The sequence below is a fragment of the Aethalodelphis obliquidens genome, unplaced genomic scaffold (genome assembly GCF_003676395.1).
Source record: "Aethalodelphis obliquidens isolate GAN/ISIS:26980383/991018 unplaced genomic scaffold, ASM367639v1 scaffold6, whole genome shotgun sequence".
Lineage (NCBI taxonomy): Eukaryota > Metazoa > Chordata > Mammalia > Artiodactyla > Delphinidae > Aethalodelphis > Aethalodelphis obliquidens.
Window position 1 is genome coordinate 72,681,830 of NW_020837950.1, and position 14,459 is coordinate 72,696,288.

Below are 14,459 nucleotides of genomic sequence, written 5' to 3' on the forward strand. Positions count from 1 at the left end.
GTGTCCTCTGTTAGAGCTGGGAGGCAGAGGCTCAGGGGTGCGGGTTCCTGCACAAACATACACCACAGACGCCACGAGAGGCGCCTTCTTATCCTCTCTGTTAACTCCTAGGGGGCGGGCAGACCCCCGTGCCCAGAGAAGACCTTAGAGCGGGCGAGGGTCATGCCTGCAGCCTCCAGGCGGGCCCCCTTACCTCCAGCACGTGCCCCGTGATGTACTTCTCACAGCCATCGCAGCGGATCCCGAACTTGCTGTGATAGTCCGCCTCACAGTAGGGCAGCCCATCCCTGCAACAGAGCCGGCAGTCAGGACGGCGGGGGCACCCCCGGGACCCCCAAGCCCTCAGAGTCCTCGCCAACGAGAGCGGCCACGTCCAAGGGGCAAACGCCCACTTCCTCCTACTCTGGGTAACAGCACAGCCCTTGAACAGCGTGTATGGGGCACTTACGGGCACCAGCACGGCCCCTCGGTCATCAGGGCAGCCCCAAGAGAAATACCACAAAGATCGTCCCATTTCACAGGTGGACAAACTGAGGTGCAACAGGTGGGGCCGCCTGCCCAGGGGGCGAGCGAGGGCTGGCGGAGGGCTCCAAAGGCTGAGCGCAAGGAATCAAAGCTGCGTCTGGGAAATAAAAGACGTTTCCGCAGACGTGGCTCTTCCTTCCAGTTCATTCTGTCAGATGTTTAACATCCGGGGTGGGAAAGAGTCTATTTACGCATTGGGTGGCTTCCTGCTCATTCTGAAAGGGGTCTGGGGCGCTGGAGAAAAACGTGAGTCGACAAGGGGGTGTGGCAAAGCCGCCCACGGTGGAGACCAGGTCTGAGGGTGACAAGATGCCAAGTGGCAGGCGTGCCTCGGGACCGACCCTCACCCTCCCGGGCGTGGCCGGGAGCTTCCTGCTCTCGAAATCCGAGGGGCGAGGGGCATCAGGCTGCGCAGGAACGAGCGACGCGTCCACGCCCCCCGCGCACAGCAATGGCGGGCTTCCTACGCGCCGCGCGCGTGGCTTGTGACTTTGGGAAATTGGGACGAGCGGGACACCTCGTGGGCACTGCTCATGAATATCTGGGCAGCCGTGGGCGGGCTGCTTGAATGCCGAGCCCCCTTCACTGAACTGTAAGGAGAAGCTGGTTTGCAGGTGGTGGACGGAAGACAACGCAGACACAAGGCCTGGACAGTATCTGGCCTGCGGTCGGAGCTCATTAATTATCACTATGGGGTCAACGCCACGGGACGAGTGGCAGTGACGGTGTCGGAGGTGGTGCCAATGCTTCCTGCTGGGCAGCGGCGAGTGAACAGGCTTGCACTCAAACGCCCAGAGTCCCAGCTGTCAGTGAACCCGTCTGGGCCTCAGCTTCCTGGCTGTAAAGTGGGATCGGTAAGTGCAAGGTCTAAGGAAGACAAGCTATGGCCGGCACCTGGCACCCGGTGGCCATCGCCAACCGGGGCTGTCCCCCTGGCCCCAGGTCCAGCCCAATGGGACTTGGACGTGGAGGCGACTGGCACGGGGGGTGCAGGGTCGGGGGCGTTACTCTGGTGCGTCATCCCCCCCGCCCCCAACCCCGCACTGCTGCAGTTGCCGTGTGAGCCCCAGTTTGGTTTTGATGTTTGCTCAGCTGCTAACGGAAGGTGAGATTTCTCAAGCTGTTGGGAGACTGCAGCTAGTGGCGCCCTCTTTTCCTCAAAGCTCAGGACCTCGTCTGGGTCACACAGATGACGGCAGGAGGGGTGAGGTCCCGGTGTTTCTCTGCAGCCTCAGAAACGAAGCAGCCCTTCCTTCCACAGGAGAGGGGACACGTATATTGGGCCCTTAGGGTCCACCTTCAAATGCCCTGACCTCAGGGCCCCGACCTCTCCCCAAAAAAGGCTGTACATGCAGCAAATCCAGGAGGTTCAAAGATGACGTCTCCATGGCAACACCACCACACCCTCATCACGAATTCCGGGCTGTCCCAGAGGCTGCTAAGTAACGCACACGCTGTGTGGGTGAGAGGGGCTGCAGCGCTCTGGGGGCTGGGCATCATATTGTTTTATTTTAAGTGCTCTGTCCCCAAGGCTGCCTTGGCGTGTCACTCACCCCTTCCCTTTACTATGACAGAGGCAACAGGTCCTGGCCCAAGTGGCCAGAAACCCCCCCAGCCTGACCCAGCCTGGACAGAGGCTCATCTTGATGTGGGGACTCTCACTGGCAATGTTTGATTTTGAGATAATTGTGGATCCAAACACAGTTGTAAGAAACGGGACAGAGAAACCAGGACGGCCTTCCCCAGGTTTCCCCAAGGCTCACATCTTACAGAATTAGAGTACAGGTCCACAGGAAATTGACACTGGCACACGCAGCGACCCGATTCGGATTCCCCCAGTGTACACCCGCTCTCGCGTGCACATGCGTGTGCATGCATGTATGTGTGCGTGTTTTATTCTCGGAAGTTTTATTGCAGCGGTTTTTGACCCCAGTCAATTCCTGTGATGGTTCTATTCCCTCAGAGCATCAAGAACTAGCACAGTCTTTGATAGAAGTTGCCAGAAAAGCCCCTAACTGGCAGGAGGGAGCCGCTCTGCACTCAGAGAAGCTGCTCCTTTGAGCTCAGCCTGTAACCCTTCCCTCCCCGGTGCTGTCTGGGGGCTCACCTGACTCAGTTTCCTGATCTCCAGGGATTAGAATGCACCTGGCAGACCAGCTGCCTCTGCTCAGGGCCCGATCCCCAGAAGCTCCCTCCCCACTGCCTCTGGATAACGGTGCTCCCCCCGCACCCCAAACCAGCCACGGCTGCATCCTGAGCACACATCAGGGACCCTGTGTCGGCCAGCGGGAGCTGCCGATGGCCCCGCGGCAGAAGACAGGGCTGCGCCGTCACACCCGTGACACCCGAGCCCGGTCAGCCCTCTCTTCCTTGCTCTGCTGCCGGCCTCGGCTGACGTCCACTTTGCATCCTGCAGGGGGTACAGGCACCAGCAAGGGGGGCGAATTCCACGGGCGAGGGTGACACCAGGGGCGGTGTGGGGAGGTGTTTTACAGGGTCAAAGGTGGGAGCGCTAAAGTCTCTGTCCCAGTGAACAGAAAGAGCATGGGAGTCTCTGCAAACCACACTGAGGACGCAAGGCGGGTGGGGAGAGGGGCTCCCCCGGAGGAGCTGGCAGGAGGGTGGGCACAGGACGAGCCCTGCCCCGCCCCCAGGTGACAGGCCAGCGAGCCCCGCCCACTCACTTGCTGATATACTCCGCGTTCAGTTGTTTCCCGCACGTCTTGCACTTGAAACAGCCCAGATGCCAGTGTTTCTCCAGGGCCACCAGGGACTGGCCGTTTTTGATCTCCACTCCGCAGCCCTTGCAACCTGGAAGAAAGAACGGAGCACAGCCGTCATCCTCGTGGGTGTGGGCGAGAGGTGCAGGGTGGCGGCCCTGCACCGCTGGGACTTCAGACACCCCAGGGGCAGTGAGAGCGGGCCTGGGGACGGGACAGACGGAACCGTCCAGCCGCGGCCGTTACACGACGGCCAGCGTGAGCGCGCGTCGAGTGCCGACTGCGTGCAGCCTGGGCCGCGCGCCTGGGATACCAGGATGAACTAGACAGAGGCCCCACCTTCCAGAGATGGGCGTCCAGGCCTGCGGAAGCAGATGGGGACTTGCACAGGGGCACCCTGCAGTGGGCACTGCCCCAAGCATGGCCCGGGCAGCAGGGTGCCATGATGGCAGGAGCTCTGGGTGGCCTCGCCTGTCCTGCTCTGTTGGCAGGTGGACTTTGGACCTAATTGTGCCCCCCCACCAGGAAAGGTGCCGCTTTAGAGAGGTTGGAGCCCCGATGCCTGTCCTCTGAGCGCTCGCCTGCCGGGGTGCCCCTCCCAGGAAGCCCTCCGGCCCCGGCTTCTGAGCTCCTTCTGTGGCCAGCCGTGCCACATCCCGGACATAGGACATTGGCCACCTGCGCCTGTGCTCCCGGCCTCAGCCCGGGTCGCAGCCAGGCCCCAGGAAGCGCCTACACCCCCGGTGACGGGGGCTCTCCCTCCCATGGCCCCCAGCCTGGTCTCCCCGCTGCCCCTCCAGCCATGCCCGTCCCTGATCAAGCCCCCCCCAGGGTCTCGGGTGCTCAGTACACGGCCCTGCTGCCTCCCGACCCCTCCAGCCATGGGCAGCCACACCGGGGGCTCCCACAGTCAGTGCCACGTGTGCTGAAGGACCAGGGGGTGGAGCAGGCCGGGCAACGTCAGGGGCAGAGACAGGCAGCATGACCTGCCTGGGGCGTGCGTGTGTGTGCACGTATCTGTATCGAGTACGTACACGTGTGTCTTATGTGCATGTATTGTGTCTGATTACGTGCACTTGTATCTTTGTGTGACATGTCTGTGTGCAGACAGGTATATCTGTATATGACTGTGTGCAGGGGTGTGTGTGCAGGGGTGTATCTATGTATGCGTGTGTTAGTGCCTGTGTGTGTTGTGTGTATGCATGAGTGTATGTGTCTGTGTGAGTGTGTGTCCCTGCGTGAGTCTGTGTGTGTGTGTAAGTGTGTCTGTGTCTGTGCATAAATGTGTATATGTCTGTATGTAGGTCTATCCGTCTCTGCGTGTGTCTGTCTGTGTGTGGCTGCATGTGTGTGTCTCTATGTGTGTGTGTGTCTAGTATTTCCATGTATATCTGTGTGTGTCGGGGACATGACAAGGGTGGGGCCTTGGGGACCCCAAAGGGCCCTGATGAGCAGAGGCGAGCAGGGGGTGCCCTGAGGGACTCAGCATTTCCTGGGCTCAGCCAGGCAGGGACCCCCCCAACCCTAGATGAAAGAATGGGGCCCAAGGTCCAGCAGCCTGGCTCCAATCCTGGCCCTACTCCTCGGGGTCACACTGGACAAGGCTCTTTCCTCTCCGTGTGGAGCCCTGTTTCCAGCCGGGGGGTGGGGCGGGGCAGTCACATTCAGTGACGGATCTCACATGAAGACAGCAGAGCCCGCACGTCTAGGTGCTGATGCTGCCGGGACACGCCCGACGCACGGCGGGCTCGCCAGACTCTGCTCTGACAGGGATTTGCTCTCCTTCTGGGCAGAGCCCAGCATCACGTCATCTTTAAGAATAAAAAATATTTAATATCTACAGAACTGTTGGTCAAACTCTAGATTTCTTAATTTACCACACCATCAAATCCACTGGCAACTTTGGAAGAGACCCGAAGAACAGGCTCAAACCCCAAGGTCCAGGGCTGGGAGGGAAGAGGGGACCTCCCAGCCATCTCAGGATCATGGAGCCCAGCCAGGCTGGCGGCAGAGAAGAGCTCAGTGAACGAACGCCTGACTGCATCGGAGCCAAGAGGAAGCTCCCTCCTCAAGTTCAGGAGGCATCAAGACCCCTCCCCTCCCGCCCCCTCAGTCTGTCCCCAGCAGAGCAGGGCCGACACCGCCCTCCAGCGCTGGATCCGTGCACCTAGCGGGTGACCGCGGGCACACACGGTACGCTCTGTGCCAGCGCCTCTTGACCAGGGCCATTTTGCTGCTGGGGGCTTTGGGCTGTGTCTGGGCACAATTCTAGTCCTTCCAACTGGGCGTGGAAGGTGGGGGTCGTGCCCCAGGGGCCCGGAGGCCAGGAACGCTGCTCAAAACCCTCCAGGGCACAGGTCGGCCCCCACCACAAAGAATCGTCAGGCCCCAAATGTCAACAGTGCTGAAGTCGAGAAAGCCTGCTCGGAGCCTCGGCCCAGGTCTTCGCAGACGGGCAAAGCCAAGGAGCAGCCCGGACCACGCTGGGCCTAGGGGGAGGCAGGGCACGGCAGTGGCTGGAAGCCAGGCTGTCCCCGCCAGCTGTGTGACAGTGACCGAGTCACTTTACGTCTCTGTGCCCACTAAGACAGGGACGCATTTTATGGGGGTAGTAACAGGACCAGCCTCACGCAGCTGTCATGAGCTAACAGAGACAGGCGTGTGGTGTGAAGGATGTGTTTGAGGAATGAATAAGCGCACGTGAGCTGAACGCTCGAACTGTTACTGCTGTCGTCTCGAGGGGGACACCTCGTGAGGGGCCGATTCCCTGCGGGAAGCCCCCCGCTCTGCCTCTTCCTGGATCAGCAGTGTGCCCTCCCCCAGGGCAGGGTCCGAGGCTCCGGGCAAACGTGCCACCTGCCGCCGAGGGGGGACGTGCTCCGCACCTCCACACCGCCTCCTTGTCCCCGTAGACTCGGGGTAGAGCCTCACTAATAGTGAGCCGTGAACGTGGAGGCCAGGGCCAGGTGCGAGGACTGTTGTCATGGAAACGGCAATCATCATTTACTAAACACATCTGGAGCTCAGCATAGCTTCGCAGGGCTTTGCAAGTGACAGGTGAATCTTCTGTGATGAATCCACTCGACGACAGCTGTCACTGCGCAGACGTCCTTGAGGGAGTGTGTCCCCACTGCCCGGGGGCAGGAGCAGGGCACACTTTGGCCTGGAAGGGCCAAAGCCTGCCATCCACTCACCCTCGCACCCTGGGCCTGGCTCTGCCATCACAGCCACAGGATGGCCTGGGCCCCTTCCCCAGCATGACCCTTCTAGAACCAGCCTTGACACAAGAAAGGCTCACCCCATTTCCAGAGGGGGGACCGGGGCTCTGAGCCCGTCACCCACCCCTGATCACGTGGACAGTGCAACCCCACGTGGGCGGAAGACACAGAGGCTCCACGGGCCACAGCCCAGGTGGATGCACGTCCGAAGGCCTGAGGACCCGCCCCACCCACAGGATGGCCCCTCACGGGCACACAGCCAGCAGAAGCCTTGGATGCCAGGGCCCTGCCCCTTCCCTCCTGACTTCGGTGGGCCTCCTGATCCTGGCTCCGAGTGTGATCCCAGGTTCCGCGTGTGACCCCGTCCTGTCTGGGCTGGGCCCCAGCAGGTGGAGTCGAGCCCAAGAACGGGTCACGGGGGCTCCTCAGCTTGGACAGGGCTGCCCTGGTCCAAGGTCCCACATTCCCAGATCCTGGCTGCTGCCACACCAGGCTGCCCCTCCGGGCCACTGCCCACACCCACTGCTGACCCCACATCCACTCCCAAGGCCCGGAGAGGGGACACAGCGTGCCCAGGGCACCCAGGTGGTGAGTGGCGGGGTCTATTCCTCACAGCCGGGCTCAGAGCTGCGCCCTGATTGGAGTGGCGCTGGGCCTCTCTGAGGGCTGCCCTGTGACCGGCTCCAACCAGCAACCGGTTCAGAGCTGGAGAGTACGGGAGGAGCCTGGAAAAGGGGAGCCTGGATGGGCGCCCAGTGGGCTCTCCGGGAGGAGACCCTCCCCCCACGGCAGTCGGGGAGGCAGTCCAGGGCAGAAGCAGCATGGAAAGCTCAGGTGCGGTGGAGGAGCTGGCCACCCAGAAGGAGCGGTGCACCCCTCCCCAGGGAAGGCGTGGGCATCCAGCAAGAAGCGCTGATCCTGTTACTAAGCAACAGGCTCAGGCCAATGAGCGGAAGAGGGAAGCTCAGGTCCCTGGGACCAAGCCTGACTTCCACGGGAGCAGCTGGCCACTCTCCGCTTCCCCCAGGGAAGGCGGCCCCCAAAGGTGGCCATCTGCAGCTTTCCACCCTATGCAGGAAGGGCCGCGTCCCTCCCCCAGCTGCCACCACCTGCAGGGCAGACCACGCTGCACAGGCTCACATTCCTAGCATGCTCCCAACCCACCCCGGCACTACCTCCCTCAACAGCCATCTATGGCTCCTCGTTGCCTCCAAGATGCAGCTGGAGCTCCCTGGCATGGCTTTGCCGCCTGATTTCTTCACTTCCATTCCCTGCTCCCACACAGCACCCCCCTTGTCCACTCACATGGGGGTGGCAGTTGGGCCCAGCTCATGCAGTGCCCTTCCCTCAATGCCTACTTAACGAAAACCTGTGTTTTAGGTTTCAGAACAAAGGCCACCTCTTCAGAAAGCCTCTGGTCACAGCAGGGCGGGCTCCCCTGCTTTGGACTTTAAAGGCCTTGGCTCAAACCTCAGCCCCACCCCTCCCTAGCTGGACACTGGGCACCCAGCACTTCTGCTGCTCTCCACCAGGCTCAGGGCACTTATGCTCCTGCAGAAGGAGGGAGGGACTCCTGCCTGGCCAGGCTGCTCTGGGGACAAAAGGAGGTGGGAGCTGGGAAGACAATGCAGACATCCACACAGAAGCCAAGAACTGGTGATGAATGTTTAATGCCTTCCAGGCACAAAAACGGTTCTAAGCTGGGGATTATCACCATGGACTGCGAGAAGGGATAGGTTATAGAAGGGGTGGGTTACAGACCCATCTGGGGGTGAGGGCAGTGTCTGTTCTTTGAAAACACAAATTTGATATTTTAAAATAAATTTCCATTTGGAGAGGGCAGCCTTTCTGCCCATGACATTTAAAAAAATCTCAAAAAAGTCTCAGACAATGAGTCTGTGATTGGGCATATTTCCCTTTTTACTTTGGCTGCCAGGAAGCTCTGGACAAACTCTTCAAACTAACCCCTGCCTTTTCAAATTTTGCTGTAGTTTTTGATTACTATTTCAGGCTTAATGATAATAGGGCTGTCTGTTGAAGCAAATTCTCAAAAATTTAATCAATCCAGACCTCAGCTGGAGAGAAAGTTTTGAATGGAGAACTCTCCTAGCAGACCTCAAAGCAACAGCCTCACCAACTGTGACTGCCGTGAGCTTGCCTCCCCAAGGGATGAAGGCTTCGCCTCATTTCCCAGATAAAATTGTTACCAGTCCCTGAAGCCAACACTCGGCTCCTGGGAGGATGTGCAGTCTCCTCTGTACAGACTTTCAGTGTCGCGGACAAGGAAGCGGGAGAGGACAGGAGAGTGAGGAGAGCCAGGGGCTGGCTCTGGAAGTCAATACAAACCCCTCCTCTGTCCCAGGACACGTGGCTCTGGCACTGGGACACCACAGCCACCTTGCACACAGGATGGGCTCTGAACACCCCGTTTCTGCAGTGGGAGCCTGGTGGGAGCAGTCCTGGGGCGCTGGGCTCCCTCCCCGTCCCTGTGTCCCATCTCTGGTCCTGGAAGAGCCACCCACAGGGAAAGGCCAGCGCCTTTCTGCTCCCACCTCGCTCTCTGCCCCACATCCACAAGCTCCTGACATGCCCCTGCTACTGGTTCGTTTTCACTAACAACCCCCTTCTTCATTCAAGAAGCATGTATTGAGCACCCACTGCATACGCACCCTGGCCCAGCTCCCAGGGGACGGAACAGGTAATCCAAGAGCCCCAGACCACAGGAGCCCAGAGGTCACTGTTCTCCTAGTGGCTCTCCTGAAGGGCTCCCGGATGCTCTGGAAATAACTGTGGGGAGCTGAGTGTGGGTGCTGGAGGGAGAAGGCCAGAAGGAGGCCAGAAGGCTTCCTGGAGGAGGTGGGCTAGAGCCGGGCTGAAAGATGGAGTGGCACAAAGTGGGGAGGGCACAGGCTGAGCAAAGGCTTAGAGGCAGGAGTACCCCAGAGACGCCTGGCCCTGGCTCCCTTCGTTGTGTTCATCCACAGTTATTCGCTTCCACTACTTCTGGTCCCAGTGGTGTCAGGCCCGCCACCCAGCACTGTCAAGCCCCCTCCGCCACGCCGCTCTGCGTCCACTTACTCCAGAGGCCCTGGGACAGGGGCACGCTGCTGCCCGCTGAGGTGGGCAGGGAGCACTTCTGGCACATGCATTCCTTGCCGTTGAAGGTCACTCGGTCCCCGGGCGGGAAGGGCAACCTGAAATAAGACAGCGCATTACCAGCCAGGACCACCTCCTGGCTCTTCTCCTGGGTGGGGGGAGCCCCATCCTAGACACCACACCGTCACCTCCCCGGGGACCACAGGCCCAGGACGCTGGGTGTCTGCGTGCAGGCGCTGCCGCTGGGCCATCTTAGCCTTAGTTTCCTCATCGGCACCGGCAGGTAGAATCGTGGTGCAGTGGGCCAGAGCAGTGGGGGCCGGCCAGTGCTTGCACGTGGCGATCAACTGGGCAGTCTCAGCCATTGGCCTCCTCCATCCAACCCTGCCTCCTCTGACCGCCCAGCATGCTTTGTCAGTTCAATACTCATGGCAACAGCACCATTTACTGAGCATCTACTAGGTGCCAGGCCAGGTTCTATGACAGATTCCTTAATGCCTGCCTCATCTATCACCATTAAGATGCTTGCCCAGGTTGGTCTTTGCTTCGTTTTTCTCGATGGGTGAGAAAATTGAAGTTCAGAGAGGATAGTTGACTTTTCCAAGGCCACACGGCTGCTGCCCGTCAGAACCAGACTCAAACCAAGACCTGTCTGGCTCCAAAGCGCCGTGATTTGCCTCCCTGGGTCTCTCAGAAAGCAGTGCCGCTAGGAGCATGCAAGACTGTATGCTGGATTCCGTCCTTAAAGTCTGGCATTTTTTTCACCATGGATTTGTTTTTTGCATTAATTCCAATTTCTAAAGTATCACATTAAAATATCATTTACCTTGATCACTTTTTTTGGCCTCCCCTTAAACTCTGCATCCAAAGCGAGTAACCCACTGGCCGCACCCTAGTCCCAGCCCTGGGCCAAGGGGAACTTACGGCCCTGGGCTGCCCAAGCGAGGCCGGTGGGGGCAGCAGAGCCGGCCCAGCTGCTTCAGCCCCGGAACTTCCCCTCTGGTGACAGAGGTGGATCGGGTGCCTGCCTCTGGTGAGCTAGGGTCAGGCCACCTCCTGCCACTGGGCCACCTCCTCCCCCAGTTCAGCCTGGCAAGAGAACCTGAGCCCTGCGGGCGGCAGTCTCTGAATTATCTGGACCAGGGCACGCCCCGTCCTCTGGCTTAAGCCTTCGTTGTGTCCCCCCTGCCTCCTTCGGGACTGGACAAGGCCAGGCACAGCCAGGTGCTCGACAGGTCACCGTCAGTGAAAGAATGAGCAAGTACATGAACACGTCAATAACCGAAGGTCCCCCTGGAGGCCTAGCTCAGCCGCCTTCCCCTGCAGGGCCTCCTCTCGGAGCCTGCCTGGGTCACACCGGCTCCAGTCCGGCCCCGACTCTGCGACCAGAAGAGCTTTCTGACCCATGAGGCTACCAAGCCTTCCCGTGAAAAAGCCCCGCCAAAGCCCCCCACTTTGTGCGGCTGGCGTTCAGGGCCCTAGGCAGATTCAGCAGGGCCCCAGCCAGCCAGTCTCAGCTCTTAGGGAGCAAGGACCTATAGAAGCTGAGCTGAACCCCGTCCCAAGACTTGCGAGATGGTCCTGCCGCTCTCTGTCCTTCAGCTGCCCAGGCAGCTATCTGACGCCGTGCGCTGCATCCCGCGTGGTTAGTGCTGGGGTCTACCTCTCTCCCGCCTGCTGTCTTGCAGCTGCCTTGGTAATGGGGGGTCTTGGGCCACAGCGGGAGTCCCTTGCCATCCCTGGATGCGCTCGGAGAGAATCTCTGGCTGTGTGACCCAGAGCAAGCTGCTTAACCTCTCCGAGTTCCTGCTTCTCACTTGTAAAACAGGACTAAGGACATCTGTGTCTCAGGCTGTTATTCATCCATCCATGCATCTGACCTATAGCGTGGAAAGCTCTAGTATTATGCCTGGGACCCAGGAGGGGCTGAATGAATGGTAGCTATTATTTTATTAATTCAACTTCATTGAAGTATATGTTGACAAATGTACACACTCATGTAACCAGGACCACAGTCATGGTATGGGACATTTCTGTCCACTGTAAAAAGCCTGCTGTGACCGTCCACACTCATCCCCCCACCCCGGCCCCAGGTGGCTATGATGGGCGTTCTGTGCCATGGATCAGACTTGATCTTCTGGAACTGCCTATAAATGGAATCACACGGTACGCAGTCTTTGATGTCTTGTTCTGCTGCGTGTTTTTGAGATTCACTCACACGGCTGCACACACCACTGGTGTGTTCTTTTTGATTATCAAATGCTGCTCCTTTGCACGGATGAACTGTTCATGTCCAAGGACATTTGGATTCTTTCCAGTTTGGGACTGTTACAAATAAAGCTGCTAAGAACGTTTGCTGACAAGTCTGTGTGGACGTGTGCTTTTGTTTCTCCTGGGTAAATACCTAGGAGCGGAATTGCCGGGCCACGTGCTAACTGTGTGCCTAACTTCACAAGACACTGCCAAACTGCTTTCTGTAGAGGTTGCACCACTTTGCCTTCCCACCAGAGACCTGTGACAGCTCCTTTCACTCTGTATCCTCACCAACACTTGACACTTTCCATCTTCTTACTGTGAGTCATTCTAGAGGACATTGGATGGTATTTCAACGAGTTTTAATTGGAATTCCCCTGATGACTAGTGATGTTAATGTAATCATTTCATTTGTTTATTGGTCATTTACATACATTTTTGTGAAGTATCTGCTAAACTCCTTTGCTCATTTTTAATAGTGTTTTTGGTCTTATTATTGAGTTGTAGAAGTTCTTTATATATTGTAGATAACTGTGTTTCACCAGATATGTATCTTCTATTAAGCTGATGGCTTGCTTTTTCATTTTCTTGATGTCTTTTTTTTTGTGTGTGTGGTACACGGGCCTCTCACTGTTGTGGCCTCTCCCGTTGCGGAGCACAGGCTCCGGACGCGCAGGCTCAGCGGCCATGGCTCACGGGCCCAGCCGCTCCGCGGCATGTGGGATCTTCCCGGACCGGGGCACGAACCCGTGTCCCCTGCATCGGCAGGCGGTCTGTCAACCACTGCGCCACCAGGGAAGCCCTCAGGGAGTTTTTTATTTCAGAAATTTCCATTTTCATTTCTATAATTTCCATTTGGTTTCTTTCCATGTCTTCTATAACACTCCTACTTATGTTCATGCTTTCCTCTGAATACTTAAATATATTTACATCGGCTGTTTTAAAGTCATCGTCTGCTAGTTTCACCATTGATCTCATTTCTGGGTCTGTTGCTACTGACTGATTTTTCTTCTGGCCCTGGGTCACGTTTTCCAGCTTCTTCTTATGACCGGTCACATTTGATGGGTGTTGGACATTGTCGATTTTATGTTGTTGAGGGCTGGGTTTTCTTCTCTTTCTACAAAGAGTGTTACACTTTACTTTGGCAGGCAGGCAGCTCACTTGCAGACCAGCGTGATCTCTTTGAGGCGTGTTCTTGAACTTCGAGCAGGTTCACGCCTTCACGCTAGGGCGATTTCAGTTCCGCTAATAAGGCATGATGCTTCTGGTGTCCCACTGCACGCCTGGGTGTTCCACAAGGAATCCCCACCCGGCCAGAACTCGAAAGTCCCCTGGGAGTGTTTAGCTTACAGCAACCAGGTCATTTTTTGCCCAACCTTGTGAAATCTCCTCTCCGTCTACATGGCTTCATATTTAGTCCAAGAGTCAAAGGCACCTCCATGCAACTCTCCTGAGGTCTCGTTCTGCATAGCTCTCTCCCTTCTGCTATGCTGTTCTGCCTCTCACATCACTGTCTCTTAACTTGGGGAGGATGCCATGCCCTACCTGGTTCCCTTCTTGTCCTCTGGTTCAAGAAACAGCCTCCAGGCAGAAAGCTGGGTGGTCACAGGGGTCCCTTCTTTCGTCTTCCCTCTGTTAGTCCTGAGCTGCCTGTACCCCAGTATCCCAAAACAGTTGTTTTGTATATTTTTTCCAGTCTTCTAGTTTTTTATAGTGGGTGGGTAAGTCCAGGCCCAGTGACTCCAGCACGACAGGGCTGTCAGATATTATTTTTAAAATATCGGATTACAGAGGTGATCTTTCAAACCCACTGTGATTATGTCACCCCTTGTCTCTAAGCTACGTGCACAGAAATCAAACATGCAGATTATCCTTGGGGGAACCTTGACCCACGCACGCTGCAGTGACACACGGTGACTCTTCCGTTAGAAATGTCCCTTGTCATTGCTCCTTCCTGGCCCAGCACCTCCTCCCACGCCCACCCCCAACAAAAGCTTCCCTTTCCGCCTAGAGCACGTGCCACAACTACAGAAAACAGCGGTAACAACACTCGACAAGTCCCCTTTCAACTGGGTGTGGTGAGACAGAGAGAACAGAGAATAAACTCTGGGGGGTTCATTCTTTGTTTTCTAGACAGAACATTCCCCCTGGGAGCAATGTGTCTGGGGCTGTGGTGGGTGGGAGGGAGGGAGGGAGGGAGGGGGGGAGGGGGGAGGCAGGATGCCCATGTGGGAGGGCTGCCTGCTGCTGCCCCCAAGCCCCAGAGGTGCAGGGCAGAGAGGGGAGCAGGTGCAGCCTTGCTGCCGGGACCTTGCTGAGGACCTCATTCTGTCTCTAGCGGCCATTCGCTGGACACCTGCTCCGTGGCAGGCGGCAGGCGCCGGAGGAGTCAAATCCAGTCCCTGCCCACGTGGTGCTGCTGTCAAGCAGCTCTGGGACACGGTGCCACAGAAGGGTTGTAGGGCCCAGGATGCAGGGGAGCCGCAAGGAGGGAGAGGGAGGGGACTGCTTTCCCGGAGGGAGGCTGGGGGCAGGCAGCTCTTGCTGCACTGCTGTGTCCCCAGATGCTGTGCCCGTAGGGTCTGGGCTAACGCAGCTCCAAGTCACCAGAGCCAGCCTGGGGCCTGGCCCACGTAGGCATCTAGAA

General features: G+C 57.9%; 1 protein-coding gene across 25 annotated transcripts in view; it reads right to left on the reverse strand.

Moving 5' to 3' along the window:
• Positions 1–14,459, reverse strand: part of ABLIM2 (actin binding LIM protein family member 2) — a 150,719-nt gene that overhangs the window by 85,412 nt on the left and 50,848 nt on the right. For all 25 annotated transcript variants that reach the window (XR_003432307.1, XR_003432306.1, XM_027103800.1 and 22 more), the window contains exons 4-6: positions 9,542–9,657; positions 3,210–3,336; positions 194–287 (exon numbers count right to left, since the gene is read on the reverse strand). Coding sequence is in view for 23 of the 25 variants with exons in the window: in XM_027103800.1 (XP_026959601.1) it covers positions 194–287; positions 3,210–3,336; positions 9,542–9,657 (337 nt within the window). In the remaining 2 variants the exon portion in view is untranslated. The remainder of the gene's footprint in view (positions 1–193; positions 288–3,209; positions 3,337–9,541; positions 9,658–14,459) is intronic.